This window comes from Nasonia vitripennis (assembly GCF_009193385.2).
Source record: "Nasonia vitripennis strain AsymCx chromosome 3 unlocalized genomic scaffold, Nvit_psr_1.1 chr3_random0014, whole genome shotgun sequence".
Classification (NCBI taxonomy): domain Eukaryota; kingdom Metazoa; phylum Arthropoda; class Insecta; order Hymenoptera; family Pteromalidae; genus Nasonia; species Nasonia vitripennis.
In genome coordinates, this window is record NW_022279635.1 from 586,307 (window position 1) to 606,062 (window position 19,756).

The 19,756-nt window shown below is 40.4% G+C and overlaps 1 protein-coding gene across 14 annotated transcripts in view; it reads left to right on the forward strand.

Annotated features, from left to right (window-relative positions):
• Positions 1-1,192: 1,192 nt before the first annotated feature.
• LOC103316922 (nuclear envelope phosphatase-regulatory subunit 1 homolog) overlaps positions 1,193-19,756 on the forward strand; it is a 101,611-nt gene continuing 83,047 nt past the window's right edge. The window contains exons 1-3 of one of the 14 annotated variants that reach the window (XM_032601875.1): positions 1,199-1,313; positions 1,384-1,427; positions 18,072-18,550. In XM_032601875.1, coding sequence (XP_032457766.1) covers positions 18,396-18,550 — 155 coding nt within the window. In that variant the 5' untranslated portion in view covers positions 1,199-1,313; positions 1,384-1,427; positions 18,072-18,395. Of the gene's footprint in view, positions 2,011-12,128; positions 12,217-18,071; positions 18,551-19,756 lie in introns of those variants that run through there. The other 13 variants (XR_004345262.1, XM_031928021.1, XM_031928024.1 and 10 more) reach the window with 13 other exon arrangements.

Sequence of the window (19,756 nt, forward strand, 5' to 3'; positions counted from 1 at the left end):
TAGATCAAGATTTGCAGATGAACTTTGTAAATCTCATACCCTATTGCTGGTATTTTATATCCTGAAACAATTATAAACATTACTAATTAGAATGAATGCAAACGAAAGGAAAGAAATGCATAATATAGGTAATGTCAGTAGATTATCAGAAAATCTTTGGATAACCTAATATTTACTCACCGATAAGATCTAGTTCGTGTACCCTGCAGGTGCAACCGTTGTATAACAGTTTCAAAAGGATAAAAAATTATACTAGCTGTGCACATGGAAATTAATGGAGCTTGTATTTCTATATCTTGTGCAGCAATTTCAGACATGTTATGGCAATATGCACCCTGAAAAAAAGAGAAAATAAAGGCCTTAATTTGTGTGCCTTATAACATTTTGAAAATATAGACATTTTTAACTTACTCGTGACTCCTGAGTGTATTTGTGCCTAGTTGTTGCTTGGTATTCTTATGCACTCGGGTTCGAGTCCAAGTCTCAGCAAATTTTTTTTTCTACTTGCTGATAAAATATATAGTATACAATAATAACGCAATATGCCATTCTACTTCTGCAATTATATTTATATTTATATTATTTCTCCTCTATGCTCTGCCGCGCCGCGATGTGATTGTGTACTGGGTACTACCCCCCCCCCCGTCCCACCAGCCTGCAAATATAAGAATTAGTTAATAAAAAAAATACCAGGCTATAGATATTGGTTTGCCATTTTATTCTACGTAAGAATTTCAATTTGTCCCTTTTTAGTTTTCTCAGGAAAAATAAATTAATAATTCAAATTTCATCTCAAATTTAAATAATCGTATCTCTTTAACCAAAACGTTTTTGAAAATCTAATAAACGTTAACAAATTGTCCTTACGTCGATTCTATTTGCCCGCTAGTCAAACATGAAAAATATTTATGCATAATAATTTAAAATAATAAAATAGTGTTGTGGAATATGAGCCTTTGATTTTTTGCTATACTCACGTATATGCGGTGTTGCCAAATCGCCGCGCAAACAGGACAACACAGCTTTCCATACTTCCCTCTTTGCCGCTGCTGCTGGTGGGGAAGCTAGTTGCGTACGGCCGCCCCTACTTCTCCTCCGCTGCTTCTAGATGCGTATAGTTCGGAGCAAAAACCGCAGGGCGGCGCTAGCTTACGACTGCATATCGCACGGCACGCTTTCGCCCATGCTCAACGGCAATCTCTCCTCTAATCTCTGGTGTTGCCGACTGCCGTGTTCGCATCATCTTACATTTAAAAACGAGATTAAAAGAAAAACAGAAATAAGAATATTTCTATATTTCTATTGCATTTAAAGTAATTATCTCTTTATTACAACTATTTTATTAAAATTTACGTAGATAATTTCAGCTTTTTTATGTTTAAGACAGAGAAAGAGAATTATGTCACTTGATCAGACTGTTTGCGAAGGTATTGTGTGTTATTCAAGATTAAGAAACATCTTACAATTAAGAATGCAAGCTGCTTAAAAATTGTCAAAAATTTACAGAAAATGCTGTTCAAAATTGAAACATGTTTTTTTTGCTTGGCAAGGTAGTTGGCCAGGTTTTCAAACAGTTTTCTTCAACCGTTTCCTTAAAACCCTTTTTTGCTTGTTTATTAATATGTGCATCAAAACCATCTGCAAAATATAAAAAAATTGTTTGATATTGATGTAAATACGTATAAAATTGTTTTTAAATAATTGCCATTGTCCAATATTTCAACCAATGTTTTATGGCCAAGAGCAATTTTTGGTTAATCAAGACCTAACTTTTAATAAAAAAAGTAAAGTTATGAATAAGGTTATAACAAATAATTAATTTCTGTAACTTTTTTATAAAAGTGGAATAATATTTAATAATTTAGAATATTAAGTTTATAATCTCTAAAATTATAATAGCTAATAATTTATTTCATAGACTTATATTTATAAATTTCAATTATAAATATTATAACTTATTAAACACTACTTATTCATATGCATTTAATTTTGGATTTCATCACATAAAAAGTAATTAACTACTTTTGTACATTTTTATCATTGGTATTTATATATTTTACTTTGATGTTTTTTATAGATTAAATACTTTTTTCTTCGTCAATTAAATTTCTTTTCGTTTTGGATACATTTTCTCTGATTTTTTTATCTTTTTGCATACTTTTGTACAACGTTTATAATTGTTCCAATACCAGGTTTCCCTACTACAAAGAGAAATGGTAGAGATTAGATGATAATCGGCTGATTATCATCAAATATTCAGCTAATTGTCATCTACCTATTTTCAGTAGGATTGCAAACATGCTAATTGCCATTTGCTCTGCCCAAAGAATATTCTTTTTAATGCTCTTTTATCGTTTTTAGCATCAAACAATGAATATTGTTGATATCACTGGTATGTTATCCACTAAGCAGTAGTAGTTCGTTACCCTCAGAATGCAAAAACTAGACTAACGTGCTGCCGTGGTTAGGGTGCGTGCTTGCGCTTGAGGTGTTTCACTTTGGTATGGGGCTTTGCGCTTCTATTAAGGTTGATCTTCGTTGCTAGTAGTATCACATTTTGGCGTGATCTCTTGACTCATTAAAATTTTAACTTCAGACTTTTCATGGTTAAGCTCTTTACCAGTGTTTTATACTTTTTATCAATAGATCACTGCTCTCACTAATTGCACTTGGTACTTTTACAGATGTAATAACTAATGCTTTATCTTCTTTTGATTTTTCCTCACTTTAAAAGCAATCTTTTTCATTGTTGGGCATAGTTCGCAAATCTATAAAATCTGTTGTATCTATATATTACATGTTATCTGTTATAGCTATATCTACAATAGTATTTAAACTATGTGCAGCTGTTTTGATTTGATTGATTTTGCAGTTGATTGATTTGTTAACGTCATCTTTGCTGCTTATTAACTTACTGTAGTATATTGCATTTTCAAAAAATGGATACAAGTAGAGGTGTGCGAGTTAAAAGTCGATTTTATATTTTGTTACGACATTATGGCAGAAATAATTAAATCAAAGACAATAATATATTATAAGTGTTTAGATTTTAAGTTAACATACGGATTGAACAGATTTAATAGATTACAAAAGCAAAAAAAATGATAATAGGCTGAAAAATCAGTCCAAATAATAAATTGAGTTATTTTTTAGGCAAAAACTCAAAAATGTACTCAAAGCTTTAAGTAAAATATCATTGTTAAGAAACAAGGAAAAACCATAGTATTTGTTAGATATGTGTAAAAACTCGACAATCGTGATATTTAAGTAGATTTTTAACATCCCAGATTTATTTTGCAATCAAAACAAAAAAAGGCCGAGTTTGACTTGCACATCCCTAGATACAAGCTGCACCTTTTAAAACCATTTTATAAAATTGTCTTGTTCATAAAAACTTTCTATAGCAGTTTTCAAAACTTTTGCAATGTGTACTTTGACATTTGAAAAGAGAGCGATAAGTTCCATTTGAGGTTCACTACGAAAATTACGAAACTGCAAACAATGGTAAAATGTGAACTGTGACCATCCATATGAACAGGCACAAAAAACTAGATATTGTTCCCAGATAGCAATAAACATTGTAGTTTTCAGTTGAATTTCTATATGCTGTACCTTTCAGTGCATTTCTGTACAATTACATATGTTAGTGTTAAAATTTGGACTCAATGTACATACATAAACCTAACTCATTGTGCGAAAACTCAATAGTGTACTGTAATGTACAATCCTTTAGTAACATATACGAATGTACATGAAAAAAATTCATTAAATGACGATTTTGGGCGTGTAACAAATTGGAAGCAAAAATAACGTCTTTTACTAAGAAATGACGTTATTTTGTTTAAAAAAAGCATTGTTTCTTAAATCTTAAATAACGTAATTTTTCGTTATTTCACGTGTCAGGAATTTGAACAAAAAATAACATATTTTCATTTTTTTCTGAGCAAGCTACTCCATTAAAAAATATAGACGTTATACAATTAAATAAAAATTATGATATGTAAATTATTATAATATAAAAAATTATATATTCCAATATGGAGTCATCGAGCGCAGGCTTGGTGACTTCACAGACAGCAATTTTCTATAAATGTCATCCAAAAGTGGAAGTAAAAACGGTTATTTGTATAATATGTAAGGAGGCTTTTCATACTAGTGATTTTGCTAAAATAGACGGGGCAGTGGAGTTCTAGGATTATGTCCGGAACATAAACAAATAGACCTAACCTCAAAAGTGAATACGTATGTGTTGAGTAATGAAGCTAAATTAATCATTGCTCAGATTAAACTAGCATACAATCTGAGAAAAAGTGATCAATTAAGTGTGTCTGAAGCTGATATTGATGATGATGATGATGAGAATAGCGTAAAAATAGACAGTAATTTGAAGTGTGAAAATGCCCTATTAAAAGAATTAAATAAAGAACTGATAGAAAAAAATAAATTATTGAGAGAATTACTTGATAAGCAGAAAAGTGAAATAAATAGCTCAAAAAACAAAACCTATGCTCAAGTAATTTCGAGTGTTATGCCTAATAACAAGCCAAAACGAATCCCAAAAATCATAGTTAAAAATATAGATACTAAACAATTTTCTATTGACAAGATAAACGATGTGGTTGCACACTATCTCATTGAAGATAAGAGTATACAAGCAAAAAAACTAATCAAGAAAAAGAGTGAAATAATAGTAGATTGTTTAACAGAAGAAAGTGTAAGCAAAGTATATAATGTATTAAAGAAAAAGCTTGATGAAAGTTGTGATGTTATAAAAGAAATAATAGAGAATCCAAAGGTAAAAGTAGTTGGAATAAATAATTTTGAAACCCTAGACAATAAAAAAATTGAAGATGACATAAATGAAAGAAATGTTAGTAAATTTAACAAGAAGTGTTGCACTCATATCATAAATCTAAAACTCATCTACAATCAGTTATATTAGAAATCCCTGCTGAATTGTATCAACATGTAAGAGAGAATAAAAACAGGATCTTCGTGGGTTATCAAAACTGTAAGGTGCATGACTATTGCAAAGTTAAACCATTTAATAGATAGATAGCCACGCATGCAGTATTCTACAGAATAAGATAAGGAAGTTCATTGACCTTACTGATTATACGATACAACTTGTACTACCGAGATATGTGGGTATGGCAGAAAATACTTCAAGCAAGGCTATAGCTATGCGAGCATCTGAGATGTCTTCTGCATCACTCAACTCAGTTAACACATGTATAGTAAATAGAATAAGAAATAAGGATTAACTAATGGCCCAAGAATTTAACTTTAAAGATATATACAACATAGAACGTGACGTAGAGAACATCAGATCACTCAACAAGAGTATCTCGAAGAAAAAGAACTTAATTTTGTGTGTAAATATAAGAAGTCTAAATGCGAATTACGAGAAATTAGAATCATTTATTGAAAGCTTGGTAGTAAAATGAGTTATAATAATATGTACGGAGACATGGATCTTGCAATATCCTCAATACTATAAATTACAAGGCTATAAAAGCTATTACAATGATAGTAAAATTAATGGGCTGATGGAGTCATGTTATATATAAAAAAGAATATACAGGAAATAACTAAAATAGAAGTAATTGATAGATTAAGTGTTGTAAGCTCTGATACTTTTCTAGAGTCAGGTGAGGCAATCAGAATCTCTGCTATGTACAGGTAAGAAAATTTACCGTAAGAAAATTTCTGTCTAAACAGGTTAATATAAAACATCAATGTATTTTTGGGCATTTCAATATTGATATAAGGGATATAAATTATGACAAAATTGGTTTAGCTGAAAAGAATTGCTCAAGAATTTCTGAATAATTTTTTTGAAAATGAATATACTCCATTTTTTAGAGGAATAAGACCATCTCAGAACAGTGAGAACGGTACTTGTATAGACAATTGTTCCGCCAAAGTGAGAAATATTGAGTTGCAGTCTTTTAAGTTAAATATTCCGTTTAATGATCATTACCTAATACTTCATAAGTATTAACAAATTCAAAATACAAAAAGATTTCAATCAATCAGCCTGCATTAACTATGGCAAGTTAATAAATATTGCAAAAAGAGTTGAGTGGGACTCATTGTTCCAAATAAACGATCCTAATCAAGCTATAAACCAATTAATAAGTATGATCCAAAGCTGCGTTGAAAAAGCAACTGATAAAAAACATTCAAATAAAAACAAAAAAGATTCAGTTCCAAAGGAAAAATGGATTACCAAAGCAATATTAATATCCTGTAAAACTAAAGAGATGTTATATAACATGGAAAAAGAATCCAACAAATATGAAACTGAAAATGGACTATAAAAATTATGAAAAAATTTTGAGTAAGGTAATTAAAGATGCTAAGTATAAACGAAACGATATATAACGAAAATAATGCTATTAGAAAATGTAGTGGTAATTCAAGATAGCTTTGGAGCATAATTAATGATAAGTTAGGAAATAAAAGAAGCAAGGAGGATCACTTGATAGTATAATAATTAGTGATCAGAAAATTGAGGATAGGACTACTATTGCGAACACTATGAATGAATATTACTGTAATGTAGGAATAAATTTAAGCAATTAAATTTAAAAAATGGACTCAGAGCAATTGAAGCTGCCAGTTAGAAACAATTACTCAATTCTTATTAATCCAACTAATATGTATGAAATTCAAAATATAATTATTGCAATGAAAAAGAAGGCTGGTGGGGTAGATAATATTAGTGCAATGACTATCAAAACTTTATCTAAACATACAGGGTGGGCCATTTTAATCAAACCAGTCTAATAACTCCTAAATTAAGCCATGAACAGAAAAATTGTTCAGATGAAAGTTGTCCAGGATCAAGGGGGACATCTTTTTGTGCAATTAGTTTTGACCTTGAACTCAAATTTCAAGATCATTTGAAGGTCAAATTTTTTTTTTTAAATAGGAACCCCTATTTTTGATAGCAGATTTGGAAAGAACAGGAAATTTTACGTCCGAAACGTCCGAAAGTAAACATCCTCTAAAAGCTCTGGCAGTCGATCTCTGAGCAATGCCAAATAGCCATTCCGGTTAACATTTTGACCGAAAAAATATGGCCCAATCAGGTAACCATTAATGATCCCACACCACACCATTAAACTCCATCGGTTTTGATGGTCAATAGCCCTGTACCAGTGGGGATTTACAGGTGACCAGTAGTGACTATTGTGCCTATTTAATTGACCATCACTGCGTATAGCCTCGTCAGAAAACATAACAAATCTGAAAAAATCTGGATCATTTTGTAAAACTCCTAAAGCCCACTGGCAAAAGTTAATACGCATTAGAAAATGGCGTGGCCTCAGCTCATGAACTAATCTTATGTGGTAATCGTGATAGTGGAGATTATTGAGAATTCTCAATGCTGTTCTTCGTGGTATACCGATTTCTCTTTCAATTTGTCGACTACTAATTTGTGGATTAAGATGAACAGCTGCTAAGGCGGCTATAACATTAGGATCATTTTCGTTGTATTCGTGGTGTCTGCGTTGACGACGAAGATGTCTTTGGAACGACGAGGGTTTCGCGCTCCTTAATTCGGGATCTGAGGCAACGCAGCAGGTTGTAGAAATGAGTAGACTCGTGTCTAAGTTAAAATGCGATTTATTGACGAAGTATAAAACGGGTTCTCTCTCTTCTCGAGCGTGTTGCCTGAACGAACGCTAGATGCTCTCTCGTAACGATGGCGGGCAAGCTCGAGCGCGTCGCCGGATCGCCACGCATCGTGGTGGCTCGGAGGTGGCGCCGCGGGAAGCCGGTGGCCGGATGGTCAACTGAAGTCTGGTCGAGGGACGAGACGCTGCTTGCGTCTGTGACTCCGGGGGTGACCAGGATGGGTCCCCACAGCTACTCCCCCGCCAGTGACGAGCGGCTTGAGGAGGAACGAGACTCGGGTAGGTTGCCTGTTGAGGGAGTTGTCTCGGCTCGCTCGTGCTGACGAAGGTGGCAGGCCCGGTGGTGTTGGAGAGGCCTGCGCCTGGAGCGGCTGCGAGGCGTGCTGGTGTGGAGACTGGGCCTCCGGAGCGGGCGCTGCCAGCTGTGCTGGCTCCGTCGAGGCCTGCGTCGAGGCAGGCTGGGGCGCTGGCTGTGAGTTGGGAGCTGCCGGGGCTGGCGCCTGTACAGGCCGCGCGCTCGGCGAAGCTGGCTGCGGAGAGGCTGGCGGAGAGGGCCCTCGATCCGCCGACGCAGGTGTAGCCTGACTAGGAGAGGCCAACGGAGAGTCCTCTCGGTCCGTTGGCTTCGGAGAAGCGGCGCTCGGTGAGGCCGGCGGAGAGCGGACTCGATCCGCCGACTCGATGAAGGCCGGCTTCAGCGAAGCCGTGGAGATGGCCTTGGACTGGCCGTTGATCTCGATCCGGTAGACCCTGTCGTTGAGGCGCTCCAGTACCTTGTAAGGGCCAGAGTACGGGGGCTCGAGAGTCCTCCTTACGGTCTCGACTCGCCTGAAAACATACTTGCAGGTACGTAGGTCTGGGTGGAAGAAGGACGCTTGCGGTGCGGCGTGCCTGGAGCCGGGAACCGCGCGCAGCTTCTGCATTAGAGTCCTGAGCTCGACGACGAAGGCAGGAGCGTTGACTCCTGGATGCGATGACGGGACGAAGAAGTCGCCTGGCAGTCGCAGCGTCGTCCCGAACAACATCTCTGCTGGCGAGGCCTGTAGATCCTCCTTGAATGTAGAGCGCAAACCGAGCAGCACTGCTGGGAGCGCGGTGGGCCAAGGCGTCGGGGCGCAGCACATCAGGGCGCCTTTAAGCGTGCGGTGGAGCCTCTCGATCATGCCGTTTGATTGCGGGTGATAGGGGGTGGTGCGCACCCTGTCGGCTCCGATGATGCGCGCCAGCTCTGCGAAGAGCGCAGCCTCGAACTGCGTGCCCTGGTCTGTCGTGATGGTTAGCGGTGTGCCGTAGACGCTGATCCATCGGTCGAAAAAAGCTCGTGCGGTGGTAGAGGCCTGCTGATCTGGCATCGGGATGGCTTCTGGCCACCTGGAGAAACGATCGATGATCGTCAGGCAGTACTGCATCCCCGAGTGGAGAGGCAGTTTGACGATGTCCAGGTGGAGATGGTTGAAGCGCGCATCCGGGGCGTCGAAATCTCCCAGGGCTGCGCGGTTGTGGCGGCTCACCTTCGATTGCTGGCAAGGCACGCATGTGCGAGCCCAGCGCGCGATGTCCTTGCGCATGCTGGGCCAGACGTATTTGGCGCTGATCTGTCTGATGGTTGCCCGGATGCTCGGATGCGAAAGACCGTGCGTGACGTCGAACACGGTCTTCCGGAGCTTCCGGGGGATGTAAGGACGTATCAGATTGTTGTCGGTGGCGCAGTGCAGCACGTCGTTGCCGAAGGTGAGAGGCCGGAGCGTGAGCGATGGTGCTGGTGAGCCGAGGATGTGCGGGAGGTCCGCGTCTGTTGCCTGATGTTTCGCCAGGGTCGCCAGGTCCAGGCTGGCCGGCATGTCGATTGCTTCGACCCTGGAGAGCGCATCTGCTGCGACGTTGTCAGGGCCCTTGGTGTACGCCAATGAGACCTGGAATTGTAAAATGTAGTCGAGCTGTCGTGCTTGTCGTGGCGAGGCTCTTTCTGTCGGCTGCTGAGCTGCGTACGTGAGCGGCTTATGGTCAGTCAGAAGGGTGAAGGGTCCTCCCTCCAGGATGCCCTTGAAATGCTTTACTGCTGCGAAGGCTGCGAGGAGCTCCCGGTCGTAGGTGCTGTAGTTCCGTTCTGCGCTGGAGAGCTTCCTCGAGAAGAAGCCAAGGGGCCTCCAGGAGCCGTCGATTTCCTGCTGCTCGAGCGCTGCGCCTATGGCGTGATCCGAAGCGTCGGTGAGCAACCTCCTGGGTGCGTTGTCTCGCAGGAAAGTGGTTCTGGCTGCCTGGGCGAGCGCGCTCTTGCACGCGACGAAGGCATCCTTTGCAGCTGGCGTCCAGGTAATCGGGTAGGCCTTTTTCTTCTTCGGTGGTAGGTGTTGCAGAAGGTCGTTGAGCGGTGCAAGGAGGCGCGCTGCGCCCGGAATGCACCGTCGGTAATAATTGATGAGCCCAAGAAACCGTCGGAGTTGCGAGGTGTTGCTGGGCTTCGGGAAAGCCTGGATGGCGTCGATTCGGTTTTGTGGCGGCCTGGAGCCCTCGGCGGAGACCTCGTATCCTAGGTACGTCACCTGCTTCTTTCCTAATATGCATTTGTCGGGGTTGACCTTCATACTGGCCGCTCGTAGTACGTCAAAGAGTTTCTTGAGGTGCTCGGCGTGCTCTTCAGCGCTCGTTGAAGCGACGATGATATCGTCTAGATATGCTCGGGCGAATGGTAGGTCGCGCAACAGCTGGTCCATGGCCCGCTGCAGCGACTGGGCGGCGTTGCGCAAGCCCAGCGAGGACCTCGTGAATTCGAAGAGGCCGAAAGGCGTAATGATGGCCGTCTTGTGCGCGTCTTCTGGTGCGAGTGGCAACTGGTAGAAGGCCTTCTTTAGATCTATCACTGAGAAAATATTTCCTCCAATGCTGAGCAACAGATCTTCGATGATTGGAAGAGGGTATCGATCTGGCACGGTGCGGCTGTTCAGCTGTCGGTAGTCGCCTGTTATGCGGTACGTGCCGTCGGGTTTTAATACAAGACGAAGTGGACTGGCCCAGGAGCTGTCTGACAGTCTCACAATCCCCATCTCCATCAGCATCCGGAATTCGGCCTTAGCAGCTTCGAGGCGAGGACCAAGGAGACGGCGAGCCTTGGCTGCTGCTGGTGGTCCGGTGGTGACGATGTGGTGCTGAGTGTCGAGGCCCGGAAGGGCGATGATCGTGCTTCCTGGGGTCGCTAAGTCGCTGTATTTGCGGAGAAGTTCGGCGAAGATTCCTTCAGCTACGTCCGCTGAGATGACGACTTCGACCGAGTGCGTGTCTGTCGGACGAATTGAGCCAATTGCGTGGCGGGATGAGTCGGGGTCGATGAGGCGCCGTCGCTGCATGTCGACGACTAGCCCAAAGTGCGCCAGGAAATCTGCGCCTATTATGGGGTTTGCGACTTCTGCGATGATGAATTGCCACTTGAAAGGCCGGCGCAGGCGCAGGTCCAGATCCATGCGATGAGCGCCGTATGTATCGATGGAAGTGGAGTTCGCTGCGCTGAGCTTCAGTGGGGCGCGTTGGAGCGGTCGTGAGAAGAAAGATCGGGGCAGCAATGAGACTGCCGAGCCGGTATCGACCAGGAACCTAAGTCGTGAGGTTTGGTCGACGACGTGCAGGCGTTGCTCGTTGATGGCGCCAACCGCAGCTGCCTGAGGGTGCGGCGGCGCTTCTAGTTTCCCGGCATTGGATAGGAGCAGGGAGGCCTGCATTGCGTGGCCTCGCTCGCGAAGCGCTGGTGATACCAGCACCATGCTGGGCTTGCTGCTGGCGAGGTGGAGCGAGTCTGCCGCTGGCGAGATGACGAGCGCGTGGCTGAGCGACCACGCTGCTGCTGTTGCTGTTGTTGAATGGGCTGCTGTCGTTGTTGTTGCTGCTGGCCTGCTGCTAGCGTGGTCGCGATGGACTGCAGTGTAATTGACTGCTGCTGGAGCATCGTCGAGATGTGGGCCATGGCGAGGCGAAGCGAGGTCAGCTCCTGGTTTGGCTGAGGTGTGGCGTTGCCTGAGGAGACGCCGCTGGATACTGGCGAGACTGGACGTGAGGTTGCGCAGACCTGGCTGCTCGGGAGGACGAGCTCGTCTGCGAGTGCAGCTAGTTCGTCTAGCGCTGGTGCCTTGAGCACTCTGCAGAGACGGCTCGTGTGTGATGGCAGAAGGTCGAGCCATTTGACGCGCAGGGCCTCGTCGGAGACTGCAGATCCTCCGAGGCGGCGCATGTAGCGCAAGAGCTGCGAGGGCGTCCTGTCGCCGAGCTGGACCTCGTTGAGGAGCTGGTGGAGCTTGTGGTCGGCGGAGACGGTGAGATGCTTCAGGACGGCTGCTTTCAGAGTCTCGTAGCGCTGCTCTGCTGGAGGGTTGAGGATAACGTCCGAAACCTCCTGAGCGACGTCTTGCGGCAGGCCTGCCACGATGAGGTCGTACTTCGCGACGTCTCTGGTGACTCTGTTGGAGCGAAAAGACGATTCGGCTTGCGAGAACCAAAGGCTCGGATTAAATGTCCAATACGGCGGTAGCGTGCACTTCGAAGCAGCGTCGACTTCGCGCTTGTCGTTTTGATCGTTGCGAAGGTCGAAATTAGGATAACGGTTATCCGGCGGTTCGAGAGACGCGCCGAACTGTTGTTGTTGTTGTTGATTCGCGCGCGGGCCGTTCTGTAGCGACTGCTCCGAAAACATGTTGCCTTGTTGTTGGTCGGGTCGCGCTTGTTGACACGAGGACCGCTGGTCTTCGGTCTGCGTGGCTTCTGCTGACGAGCGAGGCGGCGTGTGAATCATGTATTAGTCCTCGGAGTTTCCCGAAAAATTCAGCGCGCGGCGAGCTGCTCGCAGCTCCGCGCGTGCCCGCGAGCGCGTGGTTATTTGCTGCGCTCGCTGTGTCACGGCGAGGTGCGTCTGGCGAGACACCTGGCGGGGCGCGAGGCGTTTAAGCGGAGCCAGCGAAGCGCGCGCGGTTGCTGCTCGACGCAGAAATGAAAAAGATGGCCGCTCGCTTACAGCGAAGCGGTTCTATACGAATGTGTGGCTCGCGCGTGCCTGCGAAATGCGCACAAAGATGCACGACGGCGAGCGCGTAGTGATGCCGTTGAATCGTTATACGAGTATTTTTAGAAAGAAATGCCAGCGAATTTTGTTTTGCCTTCTGGGTTACGAGAGGCGTGTGTCGCTGTAGCGACGAAACGCGAAGCGTGCGGCTTAAGCGGCCTCGATCGCGGCGCGAGACGCTCGGCGGCGAGCGCGCACGAAGGAGAGAGAAGAGAAAAAAAACAAAATGGCCGCGCGTTGCGGTTTTGTATGCGAGAAGCGCGTGCTCGAGCGACCTTGACCTTGGCGGCGAGGTGCGAGCGTGCTTAGTGCGAGCGTAAGAGTGATGGTCGTTGGTGTAAAAATGCCGGCTCAAGGCGTGCGCGAGGCTACGATGGCGATGCGCCTGCGACAGCTTTTTCTTTTTTCTTTTCGACCGGGAGAAAACACTCCGCAAAGAAGAGAGCGACTCGACGGAGTGCCTCTGCGCGACGCACGAAGAAAGGAGCGACTCGCGGGTCGCGCGTGGTCTCCAGAAAAAGAAAAGAGGTGTTGTACCTTGGCTGCCGAGAGACCTACGTCTTTGTCGGTGTTGCTGCAGGACGAAGGTTGCGGCTGGCTGCTGTCGCTGCTGTACGCCGGTGAGCGGGAGGTGCGACCCCGGCACGTTCGCTGTATAGGGGCTGGTGCGGGGCGACCTCGGGGTTGGCCGTATAAGCCGGGCTGGACTGCTGTCCTCGGTGAAGATGGCCGTAGAAGCCGGGCGCGCCGACGGTGGCTGTAGATGGGCCTTTCCTCCGGTGCAAAAAAACGTTTTCTAAGGTCCCGGGTCCGGGCTGTAGATGAGCTCCGTGGCTCGAGAAGATGCTGCTGCGATGCGATGTTTCGAAGAAAGCGACGCCACGCTCCAAAAATGGCTGCCGCTCGTGCGCGTCGGTTGATGTTGCTCCGCTGTTGCTCGATGTCGGGGTCACCACTTTGGAACGACGAGGGTTTCGCGCTCCTTAATTCGGGATCTGAGGCAACGCAGCAGGTTGTAGAAATGAGTAGACTCGTGTCTAAGTTAAAATGCGATTTATTGACGAAGTATAAAACGGGTTCTCTCTCTTCTCGAGCGTGTTGCCTGAACGAACGCTAGATGCTCTCTCGTAACGATGGCGGGCAAGCTCGAGCGCGTCGCCGGATCGCCACGCATCGTGGTGGCTCGGAGGTGGCGCCGCGGGAAGCCGGTGGCCGGATGGTCAACTGAAGTCTGGTCGAGGGACGAGACGCTGCTTGCGTCTGTGACTCCGGGGATGACCAGGATGGGTCCCCACATGTCTATCACGAGCTCTTCGAAGTAATCTGAGTAATGTGTCGTGAGTAGGACGCCTTCTTAGAGGAAAGCGTTCAGCGTAGAGTCGCACCGCGGCTCTGGCATTGTTTTGGGTTTCGCCTAAGAGCATTATCATATCAACAATTTCATTGGATTGATAATCGCCCATGTTGAAAATTTTGTTTATAATAAGAAAAACTATTTTATTTACATTCACTCTTTATTGAAATTGAAACTAAACCAAAATAAGAAAGTGATAACAAAAAAAAGGAGGAATTTTCAAACTGTATAATTTTTAAATCAAATTTGTAACTTCTTATTTTCTTACGTTAAGACATTGTGATTTAAATTGAAGACAGCGTGAGAACAATCGTTACAATTCATATTAGATTAAAAAAATTCAACTTAAAAAAACATCTAAACTGGAAGTGATGCACTTTGGCAAATACAATTATTAAAATTTTTTTTTAATATTACAAAAGCAAAATGCTGTTTAATATTTTATCTTAAATAATGTATTTTTTAACATCCTACCTTTATTGTTTAACCATTTTTTACGCTTTTGAAACGTTAAACTTTTACTTGACTCTGCTTCGACCGTGAATGAATTGAAAACATTGATTTTTAACGTTCCATTTCCCACTCCCATTTAGAACTCAGATATTTAAAATTATCATGTTTACTTCAAAATTGACTTTTGACCACTAAAAATTTGTTAACGAATGTTAAACAACCATCCTAGTGAGAGGCAAGGGGACTCACAGTAAACAAGCACCCCAGAGAGAGGCAAGGGGACTCACGTTAAAAAAGCACCCCAAAGGGAACATAATCTTAATATGTCCACGTCGTTGTTCCTGGGTAGCGCTGAAATTAGGGAATTATTTTGTTTTCAAGGTAAATATTTTCATGGTCATTGTCACATTGGGTTTTAATATTCATCATAAAAGTACATTAACTACGATTATTCTATCAGAAAATGCGATTAAATAGCAATTACAGTATTTCTTAACATTTGACCTTGAAATGACCTTGTGAAGGTCATGAAAAAAATTTTGAAATACCGTTTCGGACGTAAAATTTCCTGTTCTTTCCGAATCTGCTATCAAAAATAGGGGTTCCTATTATAAAAAAAAAATTTGACCTTCAAACGAAAGATGCTCTTAACTGTTTAACAAATATTATATATAGAAGCTTAGATAAAAGTAAACCGATTATAACAGCGTTCTTAGACCTGGCTAAAGCCTTCGATACTGTAGATCACAGTATACTGCTGGACAAATTAGAAAGATACGGTGTAAGAGGAGAAGCATTAAAATTACTCATCAGCTATCTATCTAATAGGAAACAATGTGTAAAAATAAGTAACTGCAAGAATGAGTACAAAGAAATTACGATAGGGGTTCTACAAGGAACCATATTTGGCCCTTTATTTTTTATATTATACGTTAATGACCTATTGATGGATATGTAAAATGAAACTATATTATCTTACGCAGATGACACAGTTATCATTTCATGTGATAACTCATGGATAGCTGCACAAGAAAGGTTAAATGAATATCTTCGTAAGGGGCAATATGGCTAAACCTAAATAAATTATCGCTCAATGTAAACAAAACCGTATATATTGCACATGGCAATTACTGTGATAGTGTGCCTAGCACCTTAAACATCAAAATTGGTGATAATGTAGTAAATAGAGTAGACAGTTATAGATATTTAGGATTAATAATAGACTATAACATAAAGTGGAATAAGCACATAAATTATATTATAAAATCAACAAGATATTTAATCTTTATTTTTGCGAAGCTAAAGAAAGTTATGGATAGTAAAACGCTAATGTTACTATATTATGCCTTCTTTCAAAGTATTACAAACTATGGTATAATTGCATGGGATGGGGCTTATAACAATTATTTGAATTTAATTCAAGGTATACAAAAGAATTATAAATAAAAACTGTTATATAACACAGAACCAACCTCTACCTATAAGGCAAATGTTCGAACTAGAGTGTATAGTATATCATTATAACGAGTTAAGAGACAGATATGTAAGAAGTACAAATAAGACAAGAAACAAGAATCTACCATTGCCTAAAATTGATAAAACAGTAAGCAAAAAAAGTAGCTATTATGTGGCTGTGAGTGTATTTAACACTCTACCGAATGATCTCAAAGACCTATCAATAAGTAAAGTCTCTATTAAAAGAAAACTAAAGATGTTTATAGGAAATAATTATTTTGGATGTTATATATTTTAATATTGTTAACTTTTTTTATTGAAATGTATAAGGGCATGATATCGTTGATTGCGTTATCTTGACTCTATATTGTAGTTTTAAGTTTATTAGTATTAATGTTTATGTATGTCATCCCTATGTACAGGCAATTGTGTTTGCCTCTATAGGATGCCTTTCAAAGGCATATGTATATGGTATTTAATAAAATTTAATTTAAATAAAAAAAAAAAAAAAAAAAATATGTATACCTTCGCAGTTAGAGGTTCTGAACATGAATTTTATGCAAAACATTAAATATTTTAATTAAAGCTAAAAGTTATCTATTTGCGTTTATATGAGATAATCAGGCGATAATCATCAAAAAATCTGTTACCTTGAATATTTTTTTAAAAGTTGTATAAAATTATCAAAATTCATAAATCCAGATGATAACACCAAAGCTCTGGCTGTGAGCTTCAAAATTTTTATTTCACACGATTAAGGTAGTTCACAGACTACGGTGGTACTCAATTAGGGTTTTTATTAGAATATTCCTTTTTTAAATTATTATGCAGTGTTATCTAATGTCAAAACCTTACAATTCATAGTATCCAACATTAGAATAGTGATATAAATTGTTTAGAGTATAAAATACTTTCAAAACTTGTAAGAGTGAGAAACCCTGTGCACCTATATAGATATACTGATAGCATGGAATAAAAACTTTGAATTGTTGTATCTTAAAAAAAAGCCTCGTTTGCCCTATCCAACTTTTTTTCCATGTTTTGTATTGCTAGTTTACACCATAAACTAGTTTTTTAAAAATATTCTAAGAAAACTCGCTTCCCAATTCAACATCCTCAAAATTCGGACTCGGTATATGCTTCCCATGTTAAAATACAAAATTTCGAGATTCAATATCTCTAAAAATAATGTCGCTTGAGGGGTAAAAAAAATACCACGTTGTACAGGCAGGCCCAGATTACTGTTTTTATTTATATTAATTTTTATTTTCACTTCAATAATACCATTTTAAATAATAAACCATCAATCCCAAATTCTCATAATACATGGTAAATATTTATATAAATAAAACCTACCCATCCGGCAAGTTTTGCAAAAATATGCGTAAAATAATTATGTAGAAATGAAATCATAAAGACTATTCAGATTTTAAAATAAATTAGTTTTTTTTTAAATTTATTACCGTAATACATAAAAAATATTTAAAAACTTATTTGAATGAAAACACGGTTTGCAAAATGTGCTATCGCGCATGCGCGACCGACTGCTCTCGCGAACGCTACCCTACTGCCAACTCAAGCTAAGAACATCGTACGAAAACATCAACTTTTTATCCGTGAATTAGAGGTTATGTCCAGTGGTATGACTGTTTATCAGAGCTTTCAGAAATCCTCTCATTTGAGATTTTATTCAATTAATTCATGTGCGAGTAAGTACAGATTAAAACACTATATCTAAAAATATTCTAACAGGTATTATTTGTATAAAAATTGAATCATATAGATAACTGTAATAAACAGTAACAACAATGTCTGTAAATCAACCAAAAAAATTCGCTGGAGCTCAAAATAAGAAACTCGCAAAGGAAAAAAAGCAATACATCACTACGTTGCCAAAGCTTGATAATTTTTTAGTAAGAAAAGGTACACATTTATTGTTAAATCTGTTTTATATCATGAAGGTTATATTTAATTATTTATCAATGGTCATTTAATTTTCCTTGGCATTATGGCATACGTCAATAAATATAAGCAACTGAATATATAAAATCTATATAATGACCCTTTTGTGAAGAGGGTTAAATATTATATTCTTATTCTATATATTGTTTTTATATAGGTATTGCAAATAATATTGAAAACTTCGAAGAACAATCTGCATCTGAAGAATCTAGTTTATCAATAGCGACCGCGGAACCTTCAACAACGTCCGACGAATTCAATAATATTAACCAAATAAGATTTTGCAATAATGTGTTTGTGACACATGTTTGAAATGGACTATCAATGAAAAAACGACCAATGTTTTGTTGGATCGAGGATTTCAACAGAATATAAATGCTGATTTTTCATTGTCGAAGCGTGAGATACACAGTTGAAATCGGTCTATGAACAAAAACGTTTTCTTTCGAACTCTTCTTAATGGTAGTACATAACTTCGATCATGGCTGATTTATTCAAAAAGTGCTATGGCGATATTTTGCGGGCCCTGCAAGCTATTCGGCGAATTAAAAGTTCTTACAGCTGGCTTATATATATTGTTAAAGATCACGAAGAAAGTAAGACACATAAATTAAACGTCATTGCTTTTTTAAACAGGTAAGTCCGAAAAAAATATTCATGCACAGTTAGGAAAACAGATAAATGATGAGATACAGTATTAGCGAAATGTATTAAATCGGGTCATTGCAGTTATTAAGGCATTATCATCACGCGGGTTACCATTTAGAGGAGATGATGAACGTTTTGGTTCTTTACACAACGGTAATTATATGATGGTTTTAGAGCTTATTTCTAAATTCGATCCCTTTTCAGCAGAGCACATTCAATTATATGGTACCGTGGGTAGTAACGAATTTATTGAAATTATGGCTAAACAACTCACTCAAAAAATTGTATCGAGCATCATAGCTGCTAAGTATTTTTCAATTAGCACTGACTCCACGCCTGATTTATCTCACGTAGACCAATTAAGTTTTGTAATTCGATACGTAGATGAAACCGGCTTTCCAAGAGAACGTTTCATTAAATTCATAGCAAACTGTGGTCATAAAGCAGAGGAACTAGCAGAAGTAGTATTATCAACTTTAGAAGAACTTAAATTAGATATTAATCCTCTTGCAGACTACGTTCCCTGCTCAGCGCACTCACTCAATCTTGTCGGTACTTATGCTGCTGAATGTTGTCCACTAGCAGTATAATTTTTTTTTCATTTTACAACAATTACATAATTTTTTTAAATATCTTATGTTCTTACAAACAATCTTAATGTTAGCATTAAAATCAAAAAGCAAGTCCCTCAAAAGCCTTTCACAGACGCGATGGTCAGCACGGCACGTTGCATGTGAAGGCTTACGTACGTCGTATCTTAAAATCGTATCCACTTTACACGAAATAGCAGAGGATTTAAATGAAAAATCATTAACGCGCTCGGAAGATCTTGGTTTATACAATTCGCTTGCTACTTTAGAGCTTTGTTTTATTGCTTTATTTTGGAGCGATATTTTAAACAGATTTAATGCGGTGAGTAAGACGCTTCAGTCTGCTTCAGTGGAATTAAATACTGTTGTCGAATCATATGATTCTTTGATCAATTTTGTATCTCAGAAACGTGATCCTGATGTATTTGATGATTATGAAAAGAAAGCAATAGAAACATGCAAAATTGAAGTTTATAAGTCTGATATTTGTAGAAAACGTAAGCGAAAGACTCAGTTTAATTGAGAAGATACAGAGGATACTATTATTTCAGCTAGAGATAATTTGCGTATAAATGTTTTTTATGTTATTATAGATTCTTTAATA